Source organism: Vidua macroura, chromosome 1 (genome assembly GCF_024509145.1).
Source record: "Vidua macroura isolate BioBank_ID:100142 chromosome 1, ASM2450914v1, whole genome shotgun sequence".
Lineage (NCBI taxonomy): Eukaryota > Metazoa > Chordata > Aves > Passeriformes > Viduidae > Vidua > Vidua macroura.
The window spans coordinates 54,454,703-54,479,758 of record NC_071571.1 but is presented as its reverse complement, the minus strand read 5'-3'; the positions used below and the strand labels follow the sequence as shown (position 1 = coordinate 54,479,758).

Genomic DNA, 25,056 nt, shown 5'->3' with positions numbered 1-25,056 from the left:
TTCTCCTAACCTTCAAAACGGAAAGGATTCTGTAAGTAGGATTTACATAGTCTGAATATTTAATATTTTGAGTGCTCATCACAGCTGACATAAACTAATACTTAAATATATATTTCCAGTAAAGAAAACATTTGACTTCTGCTGGAGTAAAGCAGTGAGATGTTTTGACTTGTGAGTACAGACACAGATTTCTCAGCCCCTGCTTCTTTTTTTCCTGTTAGAAATTTTTTTCTATTGAGTTCTCATAATCTCTGCAAATCCAAAGATAGCAACACAAGCCACTTCACTTTGACACAAAAGAAACTTAAAGAAAAAAAAAAAAAAGAACTCAAAAAGCCATAAAGTAGAAGTATAAAGGGGGGGGGGGGAAACAAAATTAGAGGCTGCAAGAGGACAAAGGCTTAAAGTTCTGACCATTGTCTGCATATATAAAATCATATCACCTTATCTGAAAAGTTTAGGCTCTAAAGAAAACGCTCCATTTAAAATACCTTTTAGGTATATTAAATCTTTAGGCTGAAGATTACAGCAAGTGTTTTCTCTTTGGTGAGTAGCTGTTTGTCTCACTTTATTTACTCGGTATTGGGTATTTGTCAATGTCATTTCATATCTGCAGAAAATTCATACGTTCTATGGAGGTATGTATGTGTGTGAGAGTGCTGAAGGTCACATGACTATTTCAGCCTATTTGGTGGAGCAGCTTGACTTTTTTCCCTTGCTTTTGGTGATGGTTGTGAGTGCAGAAGTTGATTGACAGATGCATGCCAGAAACCCCCATTCTCCTTTTCAAAGACTACATATGATGGATTGCGATCTTTCAGCTCAGCAGGACACAGGGACCATGCAAGCTGTAATTGGTCAGGTATGGAGTCAGCCATTTCTCAACTCCCTTTTATTTTTTTTTTTTTCCACAAGGGTCTAACCATATGATTCACATAATTCATATTTACAGTACCATCTTTCTATCTGTATCTTCAGTGAGTGTGGTACTGAAAGTGAGAAAGGCAAAAGAAACACAATAATCTTGCCAGGGAATCACTAGAAAAAACAAAATTACCATCCTTTTCTTCTAATAAACCCCATTTCAGTCTGAGCTTTACCAAATAAAAGTATTTATTAATTTGCTGTTTTATTTTGTTTAAATATGCTGAAGTAGAAGAACTGAGGAGTGAAAATGTTATGTTTGCTGAGGAGTTGCTTTCTATTTGTAATGCTGTTCATTATTTTTATATTGACTGTATTTCTGTACTAAATGCTGTGGTTTTTATTTTTTATTTTTATTTTTTTCTTCTTATACTTCTAATCCAGATAATGTGTGATTGAGCCTGGTAAATGTAGTAGTCTTTGCTACTGCAGAGGGGCAGCCTGCAAATTAAACACTGCCACAATCTGAAAGGTCCAGGTGGTCTGCTCGTGCTTCCTAATGCAATCCAGCACAACAGCTTTAATAAACAGCTCTATTTAGTTCTCCCTCCCTGTATCCAGGGAAGTGAACTGGGGCTGCTGTGATGAAATGCCAGAAGAATATCTCTCAAAGGCCTCACAAGCTGATTTTTAGAGCTTTTCCATTTTGTCGTCTTTGTCTTCCAAATGGGTCAGTGAGTCCTTCTCTTTCTGTTTTGTGATTTCTGATAAGTCTGTAGTTTTTATATGTGTGATTTAACCATGCTGTTTTGAGCTTTAGCCAGAAGAGAGAAAAATCATTGTCTTTTCATTTGCTTCAAATAATAACCTGAAGTGGGGAAAGAAATTATTTTGTTCCGATGAACAGGGAAGGCTGTTTTCCTGTGAAAGCAGTCAGAGTCAGATGAGGGTGCCTGTTTTCCTTTTTCTAACAAAATTTTAAGTGTTCAACACTTTCTCATTAACCACTGACTTGTAAATCATTCTCTGGTAAAGGGTATTTTTTGAACTCTCAAAAGTTTGTGGTTTTTTGCATACGTTTCCAGTATAGTGAACACATGCTGCTGAGATGATGACATAGTATTTGTTTTCTGTATGTTGATATAATGGTAGAAAAATATGCATTCTATACATTGTCTTCATCTAAATTATGGCACTGAAGTCCCTCAAAGCACATGGTTTATTAATACCATCGTACATAGTAAAGCATTTTTGGGCGGAAAATGTCAAACATGTAATGCCATGTTTACCACAGACTTTTATTGCTTTAAATATTTTAAAAATAGAAGATACATTTTTTATTAAAAATCCTCCAAACATTCACAGCTTTCTATTAGGCTAGCTTATACCTAAAAAGTGGGGCATGCTTGCCAGTACTACATTGTGCAAAAAGATGTATTTTAGACTGTGTTAATTACTTTTTTGTTTAACTTGTTCAGTCTTACGGAAATATATTTAATGATTCTAAGGCAGATACGATGGCAAGGTTTTGAGCAAATGCACTTGGCAGAAAATGTACCCTGAAATCTTTATAAATCTAAATTTTGTTTTCACATGTAAGAAAGTGTAAGTTAGCTATTTTATTTTTAAGGCTTGCCAACTCTCAAAAAGTGGTTTTGAGGCTGGAAATGTTAGAAGGATTTTTTTTTTTCCTGTATGTAACATTCCATATTTCATTAATTAAAAAAAGTTCAGTGAATGTCTGGAAAAATGTTTATATCATATGTTTGTGTATTTCATTTCCTAAAATTAATAGCAAGAGCATGTACTTAAAAGAAAAATAAATTTAGGTATTTTAGGTGACTGACTTCTGTGGGTTTTCTGTGTTAGACTTTATTGATGTTATTTTTCTGAAACTTACTGTCTTAAGTGCTGCAAACATTTTTTTCAGATCAGCATGTGTGCATATTTACATTTCATATATGTAAGTGTGCACATCAAAATGGGTTCATAAATCCACAAGATTTTCAAGTATGTTTTCGTTTTGATTAATTGTCCAGTGTTTGGTTGTTATTAGCTATGTGTTATGATAGAATAAAAAGTTCAATTTTTTTTTTCTGATAAAAAATTATGCATTTTCTGGTTATATAATAAAGGAGTTAGTTCAAATGTGGGAATCTCAGGGCAATCAGTATAATTACCATACTTTGCTGAAAATAGACATAGACTTTCTGTAAGTACTTTAAGAGAAAATAACTATCAAAAGGCAAGACCTATGGCAGAAAATCTTTCCATATTTTAAGTCTCTATTTTGTATTGATAAATAGTTAAGGTTTGCATATTTAGTAGTTGCATAGTTTTAGAAAAGACATTTATTTCCTGACACTATTAGAAAAAGTTCTTAAAAGTCTTTGTTAACTTTCAAACCTCCAAACTCAAAAGATTGGAAAAATGTTTATAATTTGGCTTTTTTATATCAGCATTGTATTTTTTTTCCTGCTATGATAATTATTATTTTTTTACTAATTCTGCAGATGTAGCTCTAAATTCAGTCTTGTTTACTGCTAATGGAATGTGAACTCACCTAATTAAAAATCCAAACTGTACATGTATAGCTGATGCAATGGAGATCAGACACACTAGCAGTTTTTTTGTAGTTCAAGCATTAGTCTGTGTATGACACAAATGGAATAGCAGGAGCATACTGATTTAAAGGCATTTTCAACACCAAGTTCTTGTTCATAATTAAATGCACTTTTTACTTAAAAAAAAAAAAAATCTGGATTTCATCTGTCTTTAACCACCAGTCCACAGTGATTCCCACTGGTGATGGCAATGGTGTGCAGAGTGCTAAAACCTGACCATTACCCAGCACCTGGGTGTACTGGGTCCAGGGTGCAGAATTGCTTGTGAGCCTTCCCTCTGGATTTTTCCTCCCCCCAGCAAGCAATAAAACAGCCAAGTACTCTGAAGAACAACCTCCTTGCCTTGTGTGTCAAGATCTAGAAGCTCATTGCTCATTGTGATTTTGATTCATAACTGGAGTGCTTGGCATGAAACCCTGATCCCTGCCAGCAATAGTCTGTAGCATCCTTCCTTGTATGCCAAACCGCAATATCCATTATATCTTCAATTGCGTTTTGCTCTTATAGAAATGATTAGCTGGATTTTTATGCCATATTTCCTATATATCCTGAGCCCATCTGAATGAGCAGGCAATTAAATGTGTCATCTAATTATTCCAATGACGTTGTAATTTGTCTGCCTTGTATGCTTTCTAAAACCTCTACTATACCTTTTTCTTCTTCTTTTTTATCTCTATCTTTTTTTTTTTTTTCCCCTCAGACCTGAGCTTGTGAGTGACAGGTTAGTTCATCAGCATTACAGCTTTCCTGTTTTTGTCTCATCTCATGCAGACTGGTCACTGTGTCCAATCACCCTTCTGGCTCTGTTGTCCCCAGGGGAGCCCAGGCCAGCCTACCATCTTGATCCACTGGCCTGAGGGCCCAGGCTGGCTGCACATTTCTGTGTTCACTGGTTCTTGCAAATATAGTAAAGTGGGAAAGGGGAGGGGAGCAGCTTAAATTAGATCTCTGTATATTGAGAGGAAGCAAATTAGGTAACATTCTTCTTCAAATAAGCATGTGTTTGCAGTTATTACTGCTATGTTTGAATTCTCTTTCTACAAGTTTAGCATGTTTATTTCTGTATTTCAGTGGTATCCTCCATATGATCTCACCATGTAGTAAATGCTATTTATGCAAGGGTAAACATGCTCTTTTCCCACAGAGAGTTCTATGAAGCCCAGTTTATGAATCTAATACATTGCTGCAACCAGTGTGGGTCTTTCTGTTCAGTTTCATTTTGTTGCCACTTAAAAAAAATTTTTTGGTATTATTCCTCATGATTAACCACAATAGAACATGTTTCAGAAAAGCCATTCCTTTTGTAATTTTTGGTCACTTTTCAGAAGTTTAATATGTTGTCAGTGTTGTTTCTATAATGCAGTCTAATATGTATCCAGGAGTTTAATTTTTACCAAATGAAGATCAGATCTATAATGTTATTTTGTCTTGAGCAATCTCTACAAGATTTTTCCTATAGCAGTAGAGAAGTTCTTTTTCTCTTGGAATATGTTTCCAGCTCTAATCTAATATAAAGGATTGCCTAAAATGTATACAAACAGAAAATAACTATATGTAAAATTGTGACCCACTTTTGTAAGACAGCATGGAATTGTGCCATTTTGTCTGCAGTCTGGGACAAATCCTGTTCTTTCAAGTAAGAATTAGACCCATCACTGCAAGAATGACTACTTGCATAAGTAAGGCCAGACTACGTGTCCCCTTGGCTGCTCACTTTTTATCCAGAACAAACATTGTAGTCCTTTACAGTCACCAGCAGAGGTTTTCTGCAGTTCAGGACTGTGAGGGAGAGACTTATAGACAGGTACACATTGACTGGTTTTTCAGTAGTAGAGAGACAATGTAAGCAGTAAGAAATATGTTTGGAAAACTTCAAAATCATACTTTTTAATATTTATGAACAAGCTTGTACTCTGATAATGAAGCATTCCATCTTTGCGGAAACCCACTGTTGTATACACTCTCTAGAATATTGTGTCCCTAAGAATTATTATTGTAAGGAGATGCAGGAATGTGGCTGTAATATTTTACAGTATAAATATTTGTTGTAGAGGACTTTGGATCTTGTTAATTTAATATATGTAAATTCTTTGGTCCTAGGCCTGGATTCCAGCAAAAGAATGCATTTTTCTGTTGACTTCTGTTTTTACAGCAGAAAAGATGAATTTTTATCATTTTGATTCATACTTAAGAAGATTTTTCTTCTTTTCACACCAAAATTGGATTTTAATTGAAATCGGCTTTCTAAAAACATCTTTAGTAGTTTTCTCTTATTTTCTCTTTTCTGTTCTGTACTACTGTGCGGTTTCATCTGTGGGTCAGGCCAGCCAATTAAGAGGTCAAATCTTAAAAAAGCTGTGATTTGTACTCTGTGTATATTCACTTTATTCTAATTGTAAGAGAAAAATGAAGTATGTCAGATGACCTTTAAATTGCTGGACAAGTGACACTCCTCCAGTGATGTAGATTATTATCTTTTGACAATGCATTTACATTCGAGTACCTCTGTTATGTTTCCTAGATTCTAGACTGATAAAATAAATATCAGTCTGGCCCACTTTTGTGTGTACAGTGCATAGAAGTGACTGCTGAGCCTCTTATCAGTCTGGCCCACTTTTGTGTGTACAGTACATAGAAGTGACTGCTGAGTGACCTGTAGCTGTAACAAGAGTTTTATTTTTCTTCTCTGATCTTAACTGCAACTCAAATGGAAGAACATAAAAGGACAATCAAAGAGAAATTGTATACAGCACTTTCAACATTAGATGAAGATATGGTGAAATAGTCTCTTTTTCTGTGATTTTCATTGTTCAGCAACATTAGTAATGTAGTTTTTCATTCTGAAATTCTAAAGATGGAAGAACCTCAGATCAGGCAATTTTGGATATGTGCATGTTTATCTCTCACTAAACTTAACTAGACTTAAGCATGTACTTAAAAGTTGGTCAGCAAATCACTTAAGCCCTTAAGAAGTCTGCAATTGCTAAAGCTTCAAGTGCACAGAATGATGCTGAATTCAATGGAACACCTCATATATATAACAATTGGCAAGATCCTGTCCAACAAGCCTATTGTGTTACTGCTAATAAATATTAAAAAATCTAGCTTAAATGCTAACAAAATAATTGTTATGCAAACTGTTTTAGAATTAGAACTGGCTATTAGGAACAAAGATATTAACCCAAGGGTCTTGAGCACTAACTTTTTGAGGATATCAGGGCTACAGGTAAACAGACCATCACTTCAGGGGTTTTGTTTCAATGTTGGCTTCAAAACCTCTGTGATGTGTAGTACTTTCTCTTCAAAAGAGAAATATATAGTTGATGTTTGCTGCTGATTCTCTGTTGACTAGTAGTGCTGTTCTATAGTAGTGCCTTATCTAACTGTTACATCAAAAGAAAATTTTGAAGATCAAGGGATTGTTCAAAATTTCTAGCCATTCTTAAAAGAGGTAGTGGGAGAAAGCTTCATAAAAAGAAGGTTGGGGGGAGAAAGAGGGGATACAAAAATCTTTATTTCAAACAATCTTTACATGGTAAACTATATAAATTAAATTTTCTTAAGCTGTTTAAAATACATTTTGTAGTTACTGATAAGCCTGTTTTTTCTATCTATATTTGTATATGCCGTATCTCCGACAAACTTGTACTCACATGAGTAATAGCTATTGATACTGTTTAATGACTTAAAGTTGAATAAATCATTTTCAGAGATGAGGGCCTCATAAATTCATCTTGCTCTCTGCTGTAGATGTACAGCTGTCCCATGTCCTTTGCACATGTGAATGAGGATTTACAGGGCAGAATTCTGATAGTTGTTCTTGTCAAAACACCTAGGCCTTGTCTTGGCAGGCTTTTCTGTGCCACCTTACTCTAAAAGAAATCCAGTAATTTGACAAGCAGTGCTACAAAATCACACTTGAAAGAGTAATTTTTGACCCTGTGATATTTCCAGTGAGTGGTATCTTAACTGCTTGCTAAATATGACCTATTCCCAAAGGTGGCTTATTCCAGGATGGGGTTCTGAATCCACAAATGTGGAAGGGCATTGTAAAGGGAAATAGGACCTTAAGCAAAAGAAAAAAAAAAAAGTTAAAATGGAACTTAGTGCTATTTCAGTTGTTAATTCCATGGAGTAGCTTTTCTTTTGTAAGTTGCTACCATTTTCAGGGATCTTGGACTCACGTATGTTTGGAAGACACAATCCAGCTATGGAACGGCATTTCCAAAAAGGAAATATTACAGACACAAGTAAAGGACAAAAGTGTTTTTTAGCTACCCCCTGCTATGGAAACAAGCTTCAAGAAATAAAATAACAGAACATGAGTTTTTTGCAAGCAAATTAGTGAAAGTCATGTTAATAGTATTACACAACTGATATTCAGATATATTGTGATACTTCTGTACCAGAATGTTGTACTTTTCACTAAACTATCTAACTGCTTTTTCACTTAAAAATCCAACTTAGGGAGCTTTAACACAGTTTTTACTTGAACTTTTCTTATGTCTCAAGTGCAATGAAGTTTTACTGGAATAAAAAGCTTTAGCCCATTCCTGGAAGACATCCTTTTTTGGGAGGAAGATAAATAGCTAAATATAGATTTGCAGCATAGACTAAGATAACAGTATCAATGACTAGAATGTTTCTATCCTTTCTTCAAGCTTATAAATTAAAATCACATTGTCTCCCATCAGTGGCAAACTAGCATCCGCTTTAATTTTTCATAGTATATCATATTAAAGGCTGTCATTGTTTTGGAGTTTTTTAACTATAACAATGGAGAAATGTGCCTGACTATTACTGTGCCTGACTATTACTGAATCTGCCTTTAAAAATACAAAAAAAAAAAAAAAAAAAAAACCAAAAAAACCCCCCCCAAAAAACCACCTAAAGATGCAAATAATTCTGATAATGGTTAAGTCTGGAATTTCCAAGACACTGTCACTGAATCTATAACCTTTGCTACTAGAACTAGATGCTGCCAAGTGCTGAATGTGTCTGGAGTCCTGGACCTCCCTCTGGCTTTGTTAGTAGGACACTGTTCCAATGAAATAAAATAATCTGGAATAATGAAGAATTGTGCTGCTATAGGAAACCAACAGTTATTGGAAGATTGCTGGCCATTAAATCTTACCTGCTCTTTGCTGCACTCATCCCTTTCTGTGTACAAAATGTGCTTCACATTTTTCAAATGGATTATACAAAGCAGAAATAATATCTGATTTGTATAATTCTAATCTTTTGGAAGAAAGGTTAAAAGTTGTGGGAAATGTAAAAGTGGCTTCTAATGTGGAAGGGTGAAGCAGAAAATATCAAACTCATTTTGCTTAGTGTCAGTCATGATGATTTATCATTATAGTCAGGGCAAACTATGGTCTTGGAGCAGAAACAATTTTGTCCATTAAAAGGGGAAAAAAACAACTCCAAAACCCAGAGTGTTCCAGTTTGATTCTTATGTCCTTAGGGTTGCAATATTGAATTCAGAATCGGGGAAGCTTAATCTTGCAGCCAGATTTGACAAGATGCTGGTCAAGCAATAGGCAGAAGTGATGGTTTGTGTGCTGTAATGCCCATGGTGGGAAATAAAGAAAGATAACAAGATTTTTCCAGAAGTCTGTGTGCAGTATTCGCCACCTGCTCCAGCTTGTCACCAAAGTAGGCAAGAAAACTTTTGTGTGCAAGTTGGTGAGCAATGCTTACAGTTCCATAGCCTGACAGATGACAAATTTGGAGTGCTCTAAAACAGCATGCGAAGGGTTCACAATAGCTCTGAACAAAGCTGTTTGTTTGTTTTGCTGCTATTGCTTATTTAAAGGGTGATCATGGAACCATTTGAGCACATCCATAAGTATCCCCACAACTTAGTGGGAAAGCTCACATGAGCAGCACATTTGTGCATTAGACAATGTAATGCAAAAGGCTTGGATTTCCTCTTGTTGCAAGAGGATATAGACATGCACTGCTGGAAAAAAATAAGCCAGTTCTTTATCTCCACTCAGTCAATCCTGGGGAGTAGAAATCCGTGTGTGTGTGTGTGTGTGTGTGTGTGTGTGTTTGTGTGTATTGGGGTGCATAGCCAAAAACCTGGAGGCAGAAACTAAATTTGGCAGGTGTTTGGAAAATGAGAGCTAAATTTTGAATAGTCAAACAACAACACAAAAGAAGCTGAAGATTGGAATTTCTTCCCTTAAATATATTGCTTTCAGTTTATTTTTGAAGTTCATGCTGGATTTTAGCAAGAAGAGAAATTTAGGGTTGCCCCCTGATTAGGGATTTAGAGTGACTCTGTAATGAATTTTAACCCAAGAGGCACTGTGGATATTCAGCAAACCTTTGTTCTACTCTGCTCATGTCCTTATGCTAGACCCATCACTGTAGTTATTAGATCTCAAAGATTACATGCTTTGATCTAGTGCTTTCTAAATCCTTAAACCACGGTTTATTTATTTAAAAGGTTATATCCAGCATTAGATTGGATTGTAAAGTATCCTTTGACTCTCATGAAGGACACAGAAGAAACAGATGCTTCTGAGGGCGTATTTCCTTCTGATCATGAAGTACCACAGCATTTTATTGAATTAAGAACTGCACAAAGATCTGTGCTTTTAATCTGGTCAGCATGTTGAGAATTTTTTTAGCTCTATGGTATCATGATGTCATTCATTTCTGATACAACAAACATTAAGGTATATAGGTGAATTTCAGTTACACTTTTAATTTTAAAAAATGCTGCAAAGTAGCCTCATATTTCCCTAAGAATATAAATAAAAGCACACTAAACTTCAAACAGATGTTTTACATGAGCATGTTCAGGATGGGTTCTTGGAAGTCTCTTTTCTATCTGATATTTTTCAGGACTCATCAGAAGTAAATCTGTGGAGCTAAACAGAGTTATATTTGGACAAACAGGATCACCAGCAGCCTCTAAGTTTCGTCTGTCAAATTCAGAAGGCCTTACATGAGAAAATTTACCAGTGTAGTCTACAATGTTTGAATAATTAGTGATTCCTAATACAACCAGAAAGAAGGCACAGAAAGGAAAAGAGAGAACACTAAAATTAAACCCAGTGTGCTCCATCCCGACTGATATAAATTGTATTCTCTCCAAATTGATATTTTTTATTTTTTTCCTAATCAATCCTGCAAGGCAAACGGTAAAAAAATTTTATGTATTTTCCCTTAAGTTTGGAAAAACAAGACTGAAATTGGCATCTGAAAATAAAAATTTCACTTAAAAATGGTGTTTCTTTTTCATTTTTATAATGCTTGTGTTTGGTTATTTATCTTTTTCGAGAAGTTCAACCACTGGAGATAGTAGCCTAATACTACTTTATACTGGGATCTCTTTATACCATCTGGAAATACAAAACAGCTGTAAAGTGGGTTGTAAGAGTAATTTATTTATGTGTACTTTGAAGTTCTTCTGTATTTCTATGAATGGTAGAAACCCACCTTGAGGTAAGTAAGGATAGAGTCCAAATAAATGGATTAGAATTTCCATTTTTTTCAGATGGAAATGAAAAAGGGATAGGCAGAAATCAGACTGGAGGAAAAGAGGAAGGATAAAGCCTTATTTAGTTACAAACAGATATCCATTAACAGACAAGGTGAAAGATCCAAATCCTGTTTTATTGGTCTCCATCTATATCTTTGCTGGCAGTAATGAAAATATGAAAGGGAGGGAAGAGAGCACTACTCAAACCATAGTAGTCAGAGCTGGTTTCTCAATCAATTTCGTTTTAAAATGAGTATGCTTAAAACAAAAGGCTTAATCTAGTTCTCTTTTTTCTTTTTTCTTTTTTTTTTTTTTTATTTACCCTGTGGGCTGCAGTGGTGCTTGCTGTGACTTTTGACAAAGGTCTGTCTTTCCAGAGCATTATTGAGTTAGTATACCTGGATTAGTGAAAAAGAAAACAAGTTAAATTCATAGAAATTAACATAAATTAAATTCCCTCTTTCTATACTTTCTATTGGAAGTTGCATTTTTCAAGTCAAAGGGTGAATAAAAGAAGCAAAGAGAAAAAAGCAAAGCAAAGAATGACAGTTATGCTAATGAGGAATACCTTAAAATTAGTCAGATATGGGAAAAAATATTAAAATAGCAATTTTGGTGTTGACAAAAGAGTTTCCTTTGACATTTTAGGGAGCTTCCTACTCCGTTTTATTTCATAATCCCTTTTAAATGGGAACATAGGAGGCTTAAGGGATTCTGTGAAGTTGTGAGATATTTCTCTTTGTTTCCCCATTTTTTGAGAGCCTAAGGGAAAAGTATTGGCAGAACTTGTAGAACCTTCTATAATTGAAGTAGCCCAGTATTTCCTATTTTAGGACCTTTGCTGCTGCTCTTAGTATCTCCACCTGGTTGCTAACTCTTCCTAAATACTTTTAAAGGCAATTTCTGCTAAAATACTTCAGTGGTTCCCAACAAAGATAGGGAAATACAGGGTATTGTTGCCCATTTTAAAAATACATCATAATTAAGAGCAAAACTCTGAATGTGGTGAGAAATAGGAGCATTAGGCTTGACATGTCTCTTCAGGTATTATGAGACAAACCATGCTTGATTATATTCCAAGCCTTTGAGAAATGTAGTTGGCAGATGTTTACTTTGGAACTCAAAATAGCTACATCCCCTAAAAATTCACAGAAGAAGGAAGCTCCGAAAACCACCTACACATGGACAGGATCAGCTTATCTAAGTCACATCCGACAGGTATTTTTGTAAGCGCTTCCTGAAAAACTCCATCCAGTTCAAAACTCCATGAGCACCAATTCCATAGTATCTTTGTCCTATTCATTGCACCAAGTAGCCCATATCTTCTTGTCTCTTTTAGAAGTATCAGATTATTTCTGTCCCACTTGAAATACTAACTTCCCATCATGCCTGTCTTGGGAAATGGCAGAGGTTACATCAGGGACCCTTTGCTTTTCTATGTAATCAGTGACCATATTCACAGGGGATCGAAAAAAGAGAATGTGGATTCAAATGAAGACAGGACAAGAGCCAGGGAAGATGAAAGACATGGAGTGAAACAATAAATGCACAAGTAGTCAACCAGGACTAGAGAGTGACAAGGCATGGAGAAGTAGGAGCCTGAAGAGTGGATCCAAGAGAGGTTTGGAACTATGAGGGACAGTAAGGAAGAGGATTTGCCCTGTGTGTGGGCAAACCTAGATGAAAGGAACAGCGGAAAAGGGACTGGACCTGGTTAGGGATAAAGACAGAAATAGAAAACCAGTGGGGCAGGGTCCCTTGCTTCTCAGAAATTTTTGCTGGCAAATCCCACTGGCAAAATTTCTCAGTTCTTTAAAACATATAAATCTACACATACAAAATGTGGAAAAACAGTATTCGTACTGTTAAGCAACATAATTCAAATAATTTGTTTTGTTTGTAAATATACATAATAATGACCCTTTAATTACGTAAACAACTATATTGTTTATATAACAACTTCACAGATTAGGTTCTTTTAGTGTGACTTCTTTCTTAATATTATAGTTGATATATACTGTTATTTTGCTACCTAGAAATTGCAGGAATTTTATGTATGGATATATGTGAATATACATGCACATATATACACATGTATATATTTATTCTGGGCCAAATGCCAAATACGACTTAAAAAGTCTTATTCTATTTTAAAGGGAGAGTTGTTGTCTTTGCATGATTTTAAAGGATTAAAGAAGATAATTCTTAAAGAAAAAGTAACTTTGACTAAAGCACTAAAATTCTCCTGCTTATAAAATATCAGACTGAAACATATGGGCTTTTATTCCTCTTTCATATGAATGGTAGGATTAAAGGTTCTAACACAGCCAAATTTTCGTTTCCCTGAGATCTTGCCATTACTATTTCCAACAGACAAAATCTATCAATTTACCCAGTAGTTTTTCTAGAATAGTGACTGACATCTAGATTTTTGAATATATATAGATGCTGGTCTTTGCACAAAGTAGACATATTAAGCCTCCATAATAGGCAATACTTGGCTCTTGATTCTCCACTGACTCAACTACTTATTTACAACGTTAAAAATGGAAGCATTGCAAAGCAAAGTGCTTGTTTCCACTGTAAATGTTAAATACAGTCCCTTTACTGCAAAGTAAAAGCTCCAGGTTCCTATGGAGAAACAACATTGGATTATCATTTGAACACATATAATTACTATTATCAGCAACTTGAAGACACTTTAATTCCTATACTACACCAATTTTATCTCTGACAGGAGGGATAATTTTCTGAAACTTATTTAACTTCTCTTGAGCATTATTTACAATTGTGACTATTATCTCATGATGTAGTAAGAAAATGTTACCATGCTGAAGGAGAACTGGGACTAGGTATCTAGTACACACCAGAGTGCAAAGGGGAAACAGTAACCACCACATGGGGGTGTGAAAAAGGTGGGGCTAGAAGAAAGCAGGAGACACAGGGTGGAAGGAGGGCGTGGCAGTTAAAGAGTACGTTTTGGTAAGGGTGAAAAGTTGAGTTATTTTTCTAATAAGTTTTTTATGGTTTTATATTTTGAACTAATTGTAATAATGACTCAGAAAGGTCAAAAGATTAGGACTAGTAGCCAGGATTACATGGTGGCAGAGAGCTGTGTGAAACAGTTGTGTACAAGAAAACTGAGGATAATAAAACTACATCCATGTTATATCCTTTCTTGTCACCTTTATCCATTTAGCATCTGCTCAGATACAAGTTCAGGGGCCCATATTACAAGGCATCAGCAAACCATGCTTGTGGTAGTGGTACAACAAGAACTGAGAAAAGCATAAAACCAGGGCTCAATTCTGTCACCTTCCTGTTCTGTATCAGTACATTACAAAGCTTTTCGCTGTTGTAAAATTAATGTTAATCCCCTTAATTCCACTTTTATTCTTTAACTGAAGGTAGACTGGCACAGAAATTGTCTGGTGGCAAATCTGGGCCCAGAGTGTTTCAGATAAAGTTTACAAAACCAAGAACGAGTCTATGAAGATGTCTCTACATGTGACTTACATCCAGACCTGTTCTGTTAGCAGAGGTGTTGCTGGCCATGGTATCAATCCCTCCCTCAATGTGATTTAATTTTTTTTTTTTTTGAAGTTGCTTTTATAAAAGACAGTTTGTTTCTTGGTCAGTATCTTTCTGCTTTGAACCATTTTCGGCTTGGTTAATGCCACCTTGGACACTCACTGTATCTGCAGCTGTCTCCAGCATGAGCATAGAAGGATAAAGTATATATTTTATCCCTTTCTTTCATGATTTCATCTCTTCCCTACAGACTAGAGAAATAAAAGAATAATTATTATTTTATTGAGTTTTACTAAAATAATACTTTTTTTCCCCTCACAAATGATCTGATAAGAATAGGATTTGTGGGCAAGCTCCCATCAGTATCTGAGGTGTGTAGGTGTATAACTGAGTCACTTTATGCTGCAGTCCCATGTCAGAAAATATTTGGGTAACCATTGTTAAAAGATTGTGATTTCTTTCTGAGTTGATTCCTAAATCAGGGTTATGAAATACAGATCAAAGATCCATGAAAAAGAAATGGCCTCTTCTCTGGCATGTAAGAGTGTGGGAAGACTGTGGCCAGCAGGTCCAGAGAGGTGATCTTTCCCCTCTACTCCCCCTAGTGAAGCTACATCTGGAGCACTGTGTCCAGTTCTAGGCTCCTCAGTACAAGAAAGACAAGGAGAGGGTCCAGCAGAGGGCCACAAAGATAATTAGAGGTCTGGAGCATCTCTCTTATGAGGAGAAACAGTGGAAGCTGGGCCTGATGCATATAAATATCTCAAAGGAAGTTGCTAAGAGGATGGTGCCAGAATCTTCCATGGTGTTCAGTAGCAGGACAAGGAGTGATGGCCATAAACTAAACCACAAAAAGTTCCACCTCATCATGAAGAAGAACTTCTTTATATTGAGGGTGGCAGAGCACTGGAACAGGCTGCCCAGGGAGATTGTGGAGTCTCTCTCCCAGCTCGATGCATTCCTGTGTAAGCTGTCTTGGTAGAGTGCTGGACTGGGTGATCTACAAAGGTTCCTTCCAAACTTAACAATTCTGTAATTCTGTGGTTTTTTGTGTAGTTCAACCTTGGAAAAAATGTTTGATTCATTTCTCTTAGTTTTGGTAGTGTCTTTCTCATGGATTATGGTTTAAAGGCTGAACCACAACCACAACAATCCCCCTGCAACAAACCGACTGGTTTTTGATAGGTGGAAAACTTTTCTTCAAAGAGGAAAGACAGATAACAGGTGAAAAAGTAGGACATTAGGAGCTTTGAAAGCTGTTTCTAAAAGGAGGAACAAAGAAATAATTATTCTGCCAGTGCATATGGTTATGAGTGTAATCTTTTTCATATTGGGTTCTTTTTCCCAACAGCCTGATGAAGGTTTTGACATTTAAGCTGTAAAGATAAGAAAGCTAGATGCATTCTCAAACCTCAGCTTTCATACTACAGCTTCATACTACAAGATTCCTTTTAGGCTAAATAAATCACAGGCAAAAACTGGATTAATTTGAGAGTCTATCCTTTGCTGTGGTTAATCAAGTATTGCATTACAGTATTGCTAACAAGCTTTCTTAACAGAATGTATATTGGTCTTACTACAATTCTCTCCACTTGTAGAAGACTTCTGTATTGAAGAGGCTTATGCTTGAATAGTATTATGTCAATGTGTCTTAAAGAATCTGCACCGGTGCCGCCTCGCCTTGAGTTGTGGTTTAGATGACCACAATATAAAAAAGACATGAAGCTATAAGAGAGCATCCAGAGGAGGATATATTGGGTTTACATAGCCAAGCTTTGGCTGTGGGGGCCTACAGGGGTGGCTTCTGTGAGGAGCTGCTAGAAGCTTCTTCCATGTCTGGCAGACCCAATCCATGGGAGCTCCAAAGACGGACGTGCCACTGGTTAAGGCTGGCTAATTAGAGATGATGGGAACATGGGACACCTCAACAGATTTAAGACAAAAAAAAAAAAAAAAAAAAGAGTTACTGTGCAGAAGTAATTGCAGCTACAAAAGAGTGGAGTGAGAATATGTGAGGATGACAAATTTGCAGACACCAAGGTCAGTAGAGAAGGAGGAGGAGGAGGTGCTCCAGCCACTGGAGCTAGGATCCTCTGCAGGCCGTAGTGATGACCATGGTGAAGCACTGTGCCCCTGCAGCCCATAGAAGTCCATGGGGATGCAGGGATCCACCTGCTGGTGGATGCACCAAGAGCAGGTGGATGACCAAGAGGAGGCTGTGACCCCATGGGAGAGAGAAGCCCACTCTGGAGTAGCCTGTCCTTGGAGAACTGCACCCTGTGGAAGAGTGACCCATGCTGCAGCAGTTTGAGGACTATGGGATGGGCTCACATTGCAGCAGTTTGTTGGAGAAGTTAATGGAGAACTATTTCCCATGGGAGGAACCCCATGCTGGAGCAGGAGGAGGACTCCTCTCCCTAAGCAGCAGAAAAAACAATGGAACTGACCATAACCCCCATTCCCTGTCTCTCTGGGGAAGGAGGTAGAGCTGGGAAGGAGGGAGGGGTGGGTGGAAGGTGTTTTCTTCTCTGATCTTCCTAGTAATAAATTCAGTTTATATCTCTAATTCGAGCCTGTTTTGCCCATGGTGGTGTTTAGTGATGGATCTCTCCCAGTCCTTGTCTCAACTCATGAACCCTCATTATATTTTCTCTATTCTGTCCAGCTGTAGAGTGAGTGGAGTGAGAGAGAGGCTCTGGTGGGTCCTTGCATCCAGACAGCATAAAACCCCTACAGAGGGCCATGAGAATGGTGAAGGGCCTTGAGGGAAAGTCATATGAGGAATGGCTGAGGTCACTTGGTCTGTTCAACCTGGATAAGAGGACAATGAGGGGAGACCTCATTGTGCTCTTCGACATCCTCACAAGGGGAAGTGGAGGGGTAGGAACTGATCTCTTCACTCTCATGAACAGTGAGAGGACTTGAAGAAATTGCATGAAGCTGAGCAAGAGGGGATTTAGGTTAGATATCAGGAAAGAATTCTTCATCCAGAGGGTGGCTGGAACAGGCTCTCCAGGGAAGTTGTCACAGCACCAAGCCTGACACATCTCAAGAAGCATTTGGACAACACTTTCAGGCACATGGTGGGACTCGTGGAGCTGTTCTGTACAGGGCCAGGAGTTGGACTTGATGATCCTGATGGATCCCTTACAACTCACCTGATTTTATGAATCTCTCTTCAGTGTACTTATATCTTCTGAAGTGTTTTACAAATGCAACATTCTTCTGCTTCTGAGGCCTGTAAGACAAAATGGAAAAATATAGAAGTAAAGAACCTGTTGCCTGTGGAGTTTAAAGGATTGCATCAATTCCAGTGTGGAGCTTGGGCAGGATATCAGCAGTGCTCAGATACTTCCATTGTCCTCTGATAGCCCAAAACATGGGAAAATGTAGCTCTATAGATGCAAGTGTGCAGGCTGCTTTTTCACTGTGTTACTCATTTGAAGAATAGATCACAGATGCTAATGTGTGCTTGCGAACATAGCTTCTGAAACCCCTAATCTCTTCCATATTTTTGTGTTTCTGCCAGGTGCTGTTTCCAGTCTAGAAGATTGTTCTCTTTCAGGTGTTTTTCCAGTATTACCCCTTTGCAGGGATAACATCAGGAGATGGAGTTCAGGGCATTCATTCATTCATTATGTATTTACTGTTTTCTAGGAAAACCCAGTAAAATAGCCTACTTCACAGAATCATGAAATCACAGAATCAGCTAGGTTGGAAAAGATCTTTGAGGTCATCAAGTACAACTTATGACCTGCCTTGTCAACTAGACCATGGCACTAAGTGCCACATTCAGTCTTTTCCTAAGCACCCCCAGAGATGGTAATGCCACCACCTCCCTGGGCAGCCCATTCCAATGCCAAATCACTCCTTCTGTGCAAAAATTCTTTCTAAAGTCCAGCCTAAACTTCCCCTTCCACAGTTTAAGACTGTGTCTTCTTGTCCTGCCACTGGTTGCCTGGGAATAAGACACTAACCTCCAACTGGCTACAACCACCTTTCAGGTAGTTGTAGACAGTGATAAGGTCTCCCCTAAGCCTCCTTTTCTCCAGGCTAAACAACCCAAGCTCCCTCAGTCGTCCCTACAGGCCTTCTGTTGCAGACCCTTCACCAGCCTTGTTGCCCTTCTCTGGACAGACTCCAGCATCTCAACATCCTTCCTAAACTGACGGGCCTAGACCTGGACACAGTACTCAAGTTGTGGCCTCACCAGTGCTGAGTACAGGGGAAGAATCACTCCCCTGGTCCTGCTGGACACACTGTTGCTGATACAGGCCAGGATGCCACTGGCTTTCTTGGCCACGTGGGCATGCTGCTGGCTCATGTTCAGGCTGCTGCCAATCAGTACACTCAGGTCCCTTTCTGCCCGGCCTCTGTCCAGCCTCTCTGTCCTCAGCCTGTCGTGCTGCAGGGGGTTGTTGTGGCCAAAGTGCAGGACCTGACACTTGATCTTGTTAAACCTCATATTGTTGGATTCAGCCCATTGATCCAGCCTGTCCAGGTTGCTCTGCAGAGCTCTCCTGCCCTCCAGCAGATTGACACTGGTACCCAACTTGGTGTCATCTGCAAATTTGCTAACAGTAGACTTAATCCCTTCATCCTGATCATCAGTAAACATATTAAACAGGACTGGGCCCATACACAGATCCCTGAGGGACACCACTAGTGACTGACCACCAACTGGATGCAACACCATTCATCACCACTCTCTGGGCTCGGCCATCCACCCAGTTCTTAATCCAGCAAAGAGTGCACCTCTCCAAGCAATGGGCTGTCAGTTTTTCCAGGGTTATGCTAAAGGGTACTTCAGTCTGTACCAAGGGAGACAAGACCTAGAATGTAGAATGCTGTAGTCCCATTGACTAATACAGAATCTTATTTAAAACATGGGCTGTATGCATGGACATGGTTCTGATTTTGTTGCTAAACATGCCATAATCAATATTGCTAAACAAATCTCTATCATGACACAGTCAGACCAACTGTAAATACTAATTAAAGACTAATCAAAAAAATCTATTGAAGTTTGTGGCAAGATTCAGTGTGCTTTGAACATGTCCCAAGGTAAAGAAATAATTACTATTTTAGCAGGGTTCTGCCTCTACAGTTGAGAAAATTTCTTTGCTAATGAGAGACTGTTTTTGTTTACCTGAATCCTCCCATGTTCCAAAGCTCTCCTGTTTTTAGCTTGGTAGAAATAATGTTTACATAACAAGTATGAATGCACTGCAGAGAAGTAGAAGCAGAAAACCCTATCTTGCTGCATAAGGAATGCCATAATAGAAACTTACTTGTTCAAATAAAACACAGGGCAATTATCCAGCTATACTATATTGTCAAGCTTCAAATCTGTTACAGTTGTTTACAAATGTCTGTGGAAAAAGGATAAAAATCCTGGCTTTACTGAAGTCAGCAGGGATATTTTCATTAACTGATATTGCTTAGAGACTTTATAGTAATTACATGTAGAGAAAGTCTGTGCTGGAGACAGAACAATTCCAAATCTGCTCTGAATGATCATGATGAACAGACATTAAGGAAAAATTTCAAACTTCCAAAAGCCAAAATTTCAAACTTCCAAACTTCCAAATAACCAGTGTACCATGAAGGAAGTTAAAAACCCCCAACAGCTCCAAAACCTACATGCTCCTTCTCAGTGGTTTAAAGAACCCAGTCTTCCAAGGACAAAAATCTTTTTATGGCTCCCTTTTGCTTTCCGGTAGTACCTACATTTTGGTGTAACCATTCACTGCTTCAGGAGCAACAAGAACTTTCAAAACAAGATACTTGTGTTATGTGTATATGGGATAATTCATGCGTATAAAAATGTTATATATATCTTACATATATTGGTAAGAAACACCCTGATAGAAGATTTTTTAAGTGCACAAATCAGGGTTGGGGATTGCATCACAGTGTTGAAACCACCTGGACAAGAGGAAGGAGAACCTCATTTACAAACGAATGAGTGTGGCCAATCCGGAGATGGGTCATTCCCCAAGGCGATCGGAGGAACCGGGATGATGAATACACAATAAATATCTAAGACTGAGATAGCCGGAGCCATCGGTGAGATACATCTCAATACCGGATTCCAGGAACACAATCATGGATGTTCATCACTCCCTGGACATGGTTTTGTTCAGTTCGTCTCAGAGAAAGAACTCCACATGAATATGTGCAGTCCAAAAAGGAAGAAAAGGGACTCTGCCTTGGGCAGGAAAAATCGTATAAAAACTGCTTGGCAGGACAGTTGGTGTGAGACATAGGGGACCCTATGCTGTAGCGGTCAGACCTGTGTCTAACCCAGCACCGATACCCGGGCTCAGCACTGACAATTTTTGATTGGATTGTGGCTATCTCGAACCGAATTTCGATTGCATAATAAAAATCTATTTTTATCAAATATTAAATTTGGCTCAATTAATTTTTACTTATAACATTTGTTAATTAAATATTCGGGACAATATTCAATACAACATTTTTATGCTTTATGTAATACTTTAGTATCACTACACACAGGTTCTTGAAATGTGTACATTACTGAAATGAACAGGGCTAATGCCTTTATTAATGTTCAGCTCTTTATTAAAAAGATCAGCTGGGCAGGGGGCTCGATGCAGAGCTCGCCCCTGCGGTCGTAGCTTTCCCAGGTGGCCAAAAGGAAGGAGGTGTGCAGTGTCTGTCACTGAAGTCCAGAGCAGCATCTGTCCCTTCTTCTTTCCTTGTGGCACACCAGTGGCCAGAGCGTGAGGAGGCATGGCGTGCAGAGTCTGTTGCTGAAGTCCAGAACAACAGCTGTCCCCACTCCATTTGTGGTGGCAGCACCAGGGCTCTTGCTCTGTCTCCCTGCTTCTCAAAGCTTAACCTAGTCTATTCTTTCTTAGGTGATGGCGAAGGGTAAAAGTCAATCAGGGGATGTGTTTCCTTCTTCCTCAGCTAGGGTGTTTGTCTAGACTCCTCTACTGTGTTCAATTTTTTATTTATAGTCCTTTTTATCTCCTAAAAATACTCCCATGATCCTAAGGGTTTTATATTTGCATGTTAGTCCCAGAATGGCAGCGTGGAGGGGTGGGAGGCCAGTTATCTCCAGGTAGTTTAGAGAAAACAAACAGAGCAATTAGCTAATTAGCATTTCAATATTGGTACTTAGCTAGAGTTAGTAGTTTTTTTAGTGTTGCCACGGGAACTAAGAAGGCCCTGCTCACATCTCTGGGGAACACGTGGAAACTGTTCATTACATTAGGACCCTCTGATACTTTAAAATTACTATGGCAGCAATCTTCAAATTATACACTGTCAGGATCAAATGAATCCGCTTCAATGTTCTAGTCACAATAGTTTTAAACCCTGCTTGTATGGGAAAAGCCCTGCTGAAGTCAGTTATGCCCTTAAAGTTCAGAGTATGCTGCAATCCTTTGCTGGAGCATGGCCTAACCTCTGAATGGGTAAATGAAGTCAGTGTGGGATTCTTCCACAGTGGTCTTCTCTTCCTGCTCCTCAGGCCATGGGTACGCAATTGCCCTTATCAACTTGAACATACCTTTGTGGTTAGTATTGAGTCATCCAAATGTCATGTGATTAGCTTTAACAGAAATATCATTTAGGAATATGCACAAGTGATGCATTAATTTCTAAAGAATATCCAAGAGATTTACTTCTGTTTATCTGTTTCTGTTATACAACCCATGAAATCTAAAAGCTATGTGTTCATATAAGATGCTGGCTGTATATAAGCCTCCAGTCAGACATGTGGATTTCAGGATGCTTACAATCCTTGCTTAAGTACAACATAATTGGACATTAATATGTTGATTCAGTTCCTCTGGAGAGAAATATTTAACGCATTTTGGCTTTTTTTTCCTCGTCAGAAATTAGCTATTTTAATCTGATAAAATATTGTTGCTGTACAAAGGGGAATTATCGCTTATCCCAGTTTTTAGGTATTAGAATTAATGTTACCTGAAAGGATTTTAAATTGTTACAAGTATTTCCTAAATTAAGATTGTTACAAGTGTCTCATAACTGAGTATTGGGGGGTTAGGATTTTTCCTTTTCTTTCTTTCCCTTATGGACTTTTGTCCCTTATGTTGCTAGAAAACAATAACTACGGATACTTAAGAAAACAAAAGATGTAGCTGGATGTCACAACATTCCATTGAAATGGCCCTGAATGGGAGTGGTTGCAAGTGATAGGGAGAGAAAAGGTGAGGAGGTTACTCCAGAGGTTTAGGCTGGGTTTTCGGTCGTCAGGTTTCCGGGTTTGGGGGAGGAAGGAGCTGTTTGCTGTTTTCCCTGCCACCTGACCACTCGGCGCTCAGAACCAGTGCATGTGGTGTCGAAACATCAGGATCGGCTCCTGCCAGACCCTCTGCCCACAACGTGTTGCTGTGTGTTGGACTCTGAGATCCCAATCTGCTGTGATTTTCCTGCACTGCAAGTCTGCTTAATTACTTTTTTTTGTTTCTCAGATGTTTGGGTGGGAGCAAAGAGGGGGGTGTCCCATATGGGCCACTTCTGCACAGTAGCTCAGCAATAGTGACCAGCTGCTGCCCATGACTTCCAGTCTCGGCCAAGCCAGCATTAACCTTTGGCACAGTCTCTGAGCTCGCACCAGAGTGCCCCCTGCAGCCGCAGGGGGATCATCGCACCTGCTCTACCCACTGGGAGCCACGAGCGCCCCTGCCGGCTGCGACTGTAACTACACCAAAGGGAAAATAGCTTAGAGAGCGGGAAGAGCCTTTATTGGGTTTTCTGTTGTTTGTTCTTGCTGCCTAGTTGTTGTTGTTTGCTTACCTTTTTATATATACACATACTAGTAAAGAACTGTTATTCCTTTTCCCATATCTTTGCCTGAAAGCCCCATAATTTCAAAGTTATACTAATTTGGAGGGGAGGGGGTCATATTTTCCATTCCAAGGGAGGCTCCTGCCTTCCTTGGCAAGCACCTGTCTTTCAAACCAAGATAATGAGAAACTTAATTAACTTCTTGATTCTTGGATTTGGAGAGCAGTGCAAAACTGCATTTGGTAACTGGAGGGATCTTGTACCTTGTACAATTATATATTTTAATGGAAGAATTACCTGGCACGCCTCCATCCACATAATTTAGGCAACTTTTAAAGCAGATGTACTCGAATGTTTTATGAATCTCGTAATTGTCAGTCAGTGGGTTTCTTCCTCCTGGTTAAACTTTTAAAATTTGTCTGTGTGTCTTCTGATGCTTGATTTCTTATTTGGCATATACTTGCTCTGACTTAGGCATTTAAAAATTATATGTCAAAGTCTGAGGCAGCCACTCTAAAGATTGTTTTCTCTCTAAGTGCAATAAAGGAAAGCAAGTACTGTGAGCTACACTGGAAAGCCTTACTAAACTCATGTAAATAATTCTTTAGTAAGGAAATATGAACCATGCATTTCATTATACAGCAATTAAAAGCAAATATTTTCCTAAAAAAACTTTTAAAAACATTCTTGCTGGATGTTAACTCTGGAAAATGAACTGTAAATTGCAAATGAAAAAGCCTGCAATTTTGGCTTGCTAGAAAAAGTCTTCTAAGCAATGTTCCAAGGCTGAGGGTTGGAAATGCTCTGTCTTCCAACAGAGGAAGAGTAGGAGGATGTGTCTAATAGCACAGCTCATTTCTATAAAATAGCCAAAAGAAGTTTCTTCTGCATAGGAAATATTATCTTGATTGTTTTTCCCCAAATCATCTGGTATATATGGATATATGTTTTCTTCCAAAAAAAAAAATACTATTAAATTATAACAAATACTGATAGTCATATAATTCTTATGTGAGTTGAATAACAGCTGGGAAGAAAAAGCATCTTGTAAAAAAACTTCCATTTTTACAGAGCTTTTGCCCTCAAATATTACTTCATAATAATATGTATTATTATTATTACTTCATAATTATATGTAACAGGTATAATTCGCGCCATTTTTTTGCATGATATATATATAATATTAAATAGTTGTTAGAATGTACCCTTTGGCATTAGAAGCCCCCCTTCTCAGGCAAAACCAGGTGTGTGTTGAAACCCAATTTACAAGCAAAGGGATGTGGCTTGCCAGGAGATGGGCCGTATCTGAAGCGATATGGAGACACCCAGGCACTGATCATTGCGTGAACGATCCGAGAGGGACATCAGGAACATCCCCCCCGGGCCGATACAGGTGAATACCGTGTTACCGTAAATTTCATCAAGAGTTTCAACGACACTGGACTTCAAATTGTTCTGCCTTGTCACCGAGAAGGAAATCTCATCAACTTATGGGACTTTGAATGAAACAAAGGACTGAATGCCGAAATCCTGGCTTCAGGCAAAATTTTCCCTATAAAAATCGCTTGCACCAGGATGGTGGTGTGGGAGCATAGAGTGAAACCTCTGCTGAGGCTGATCTCTGTGTCTTGCACCCAGTGCCGATCCTGGGCTCAGCACTGTCCTTTTCCTTATGGCTGGCTAAGTTAGATCTCTATTGCTAAAATAAATTCTTTCTATTTTTTTAATTTGGCTGGATCATTTTTCATTTATAAC

At 38.2% G+C, this 25,056-nt stretch overlaps 1 protein-coding gene across 1 annotated transcript in view; it reads left to right on the top strand.

Annotated features, from left to right (window-relative positions):
• Window positions 1–757: 757 nt before the first annotated feature.
• POU6F2 (POU class 6 homeobox 2) overlaps window positions 758–25,056 on the top strand; it is a 312,234-nt gene continuing 287,935 nt past the window's right edge. Inside the window, exon 1 of the mRNA XM_053969855.1 lies at window positions 758–862. Coding sequence (XP_053825830.1) covers window positions 758–862 — 105 coding nt within the window. The remainder of the gene's footprint in view (window positions 863–25,056) is intronic.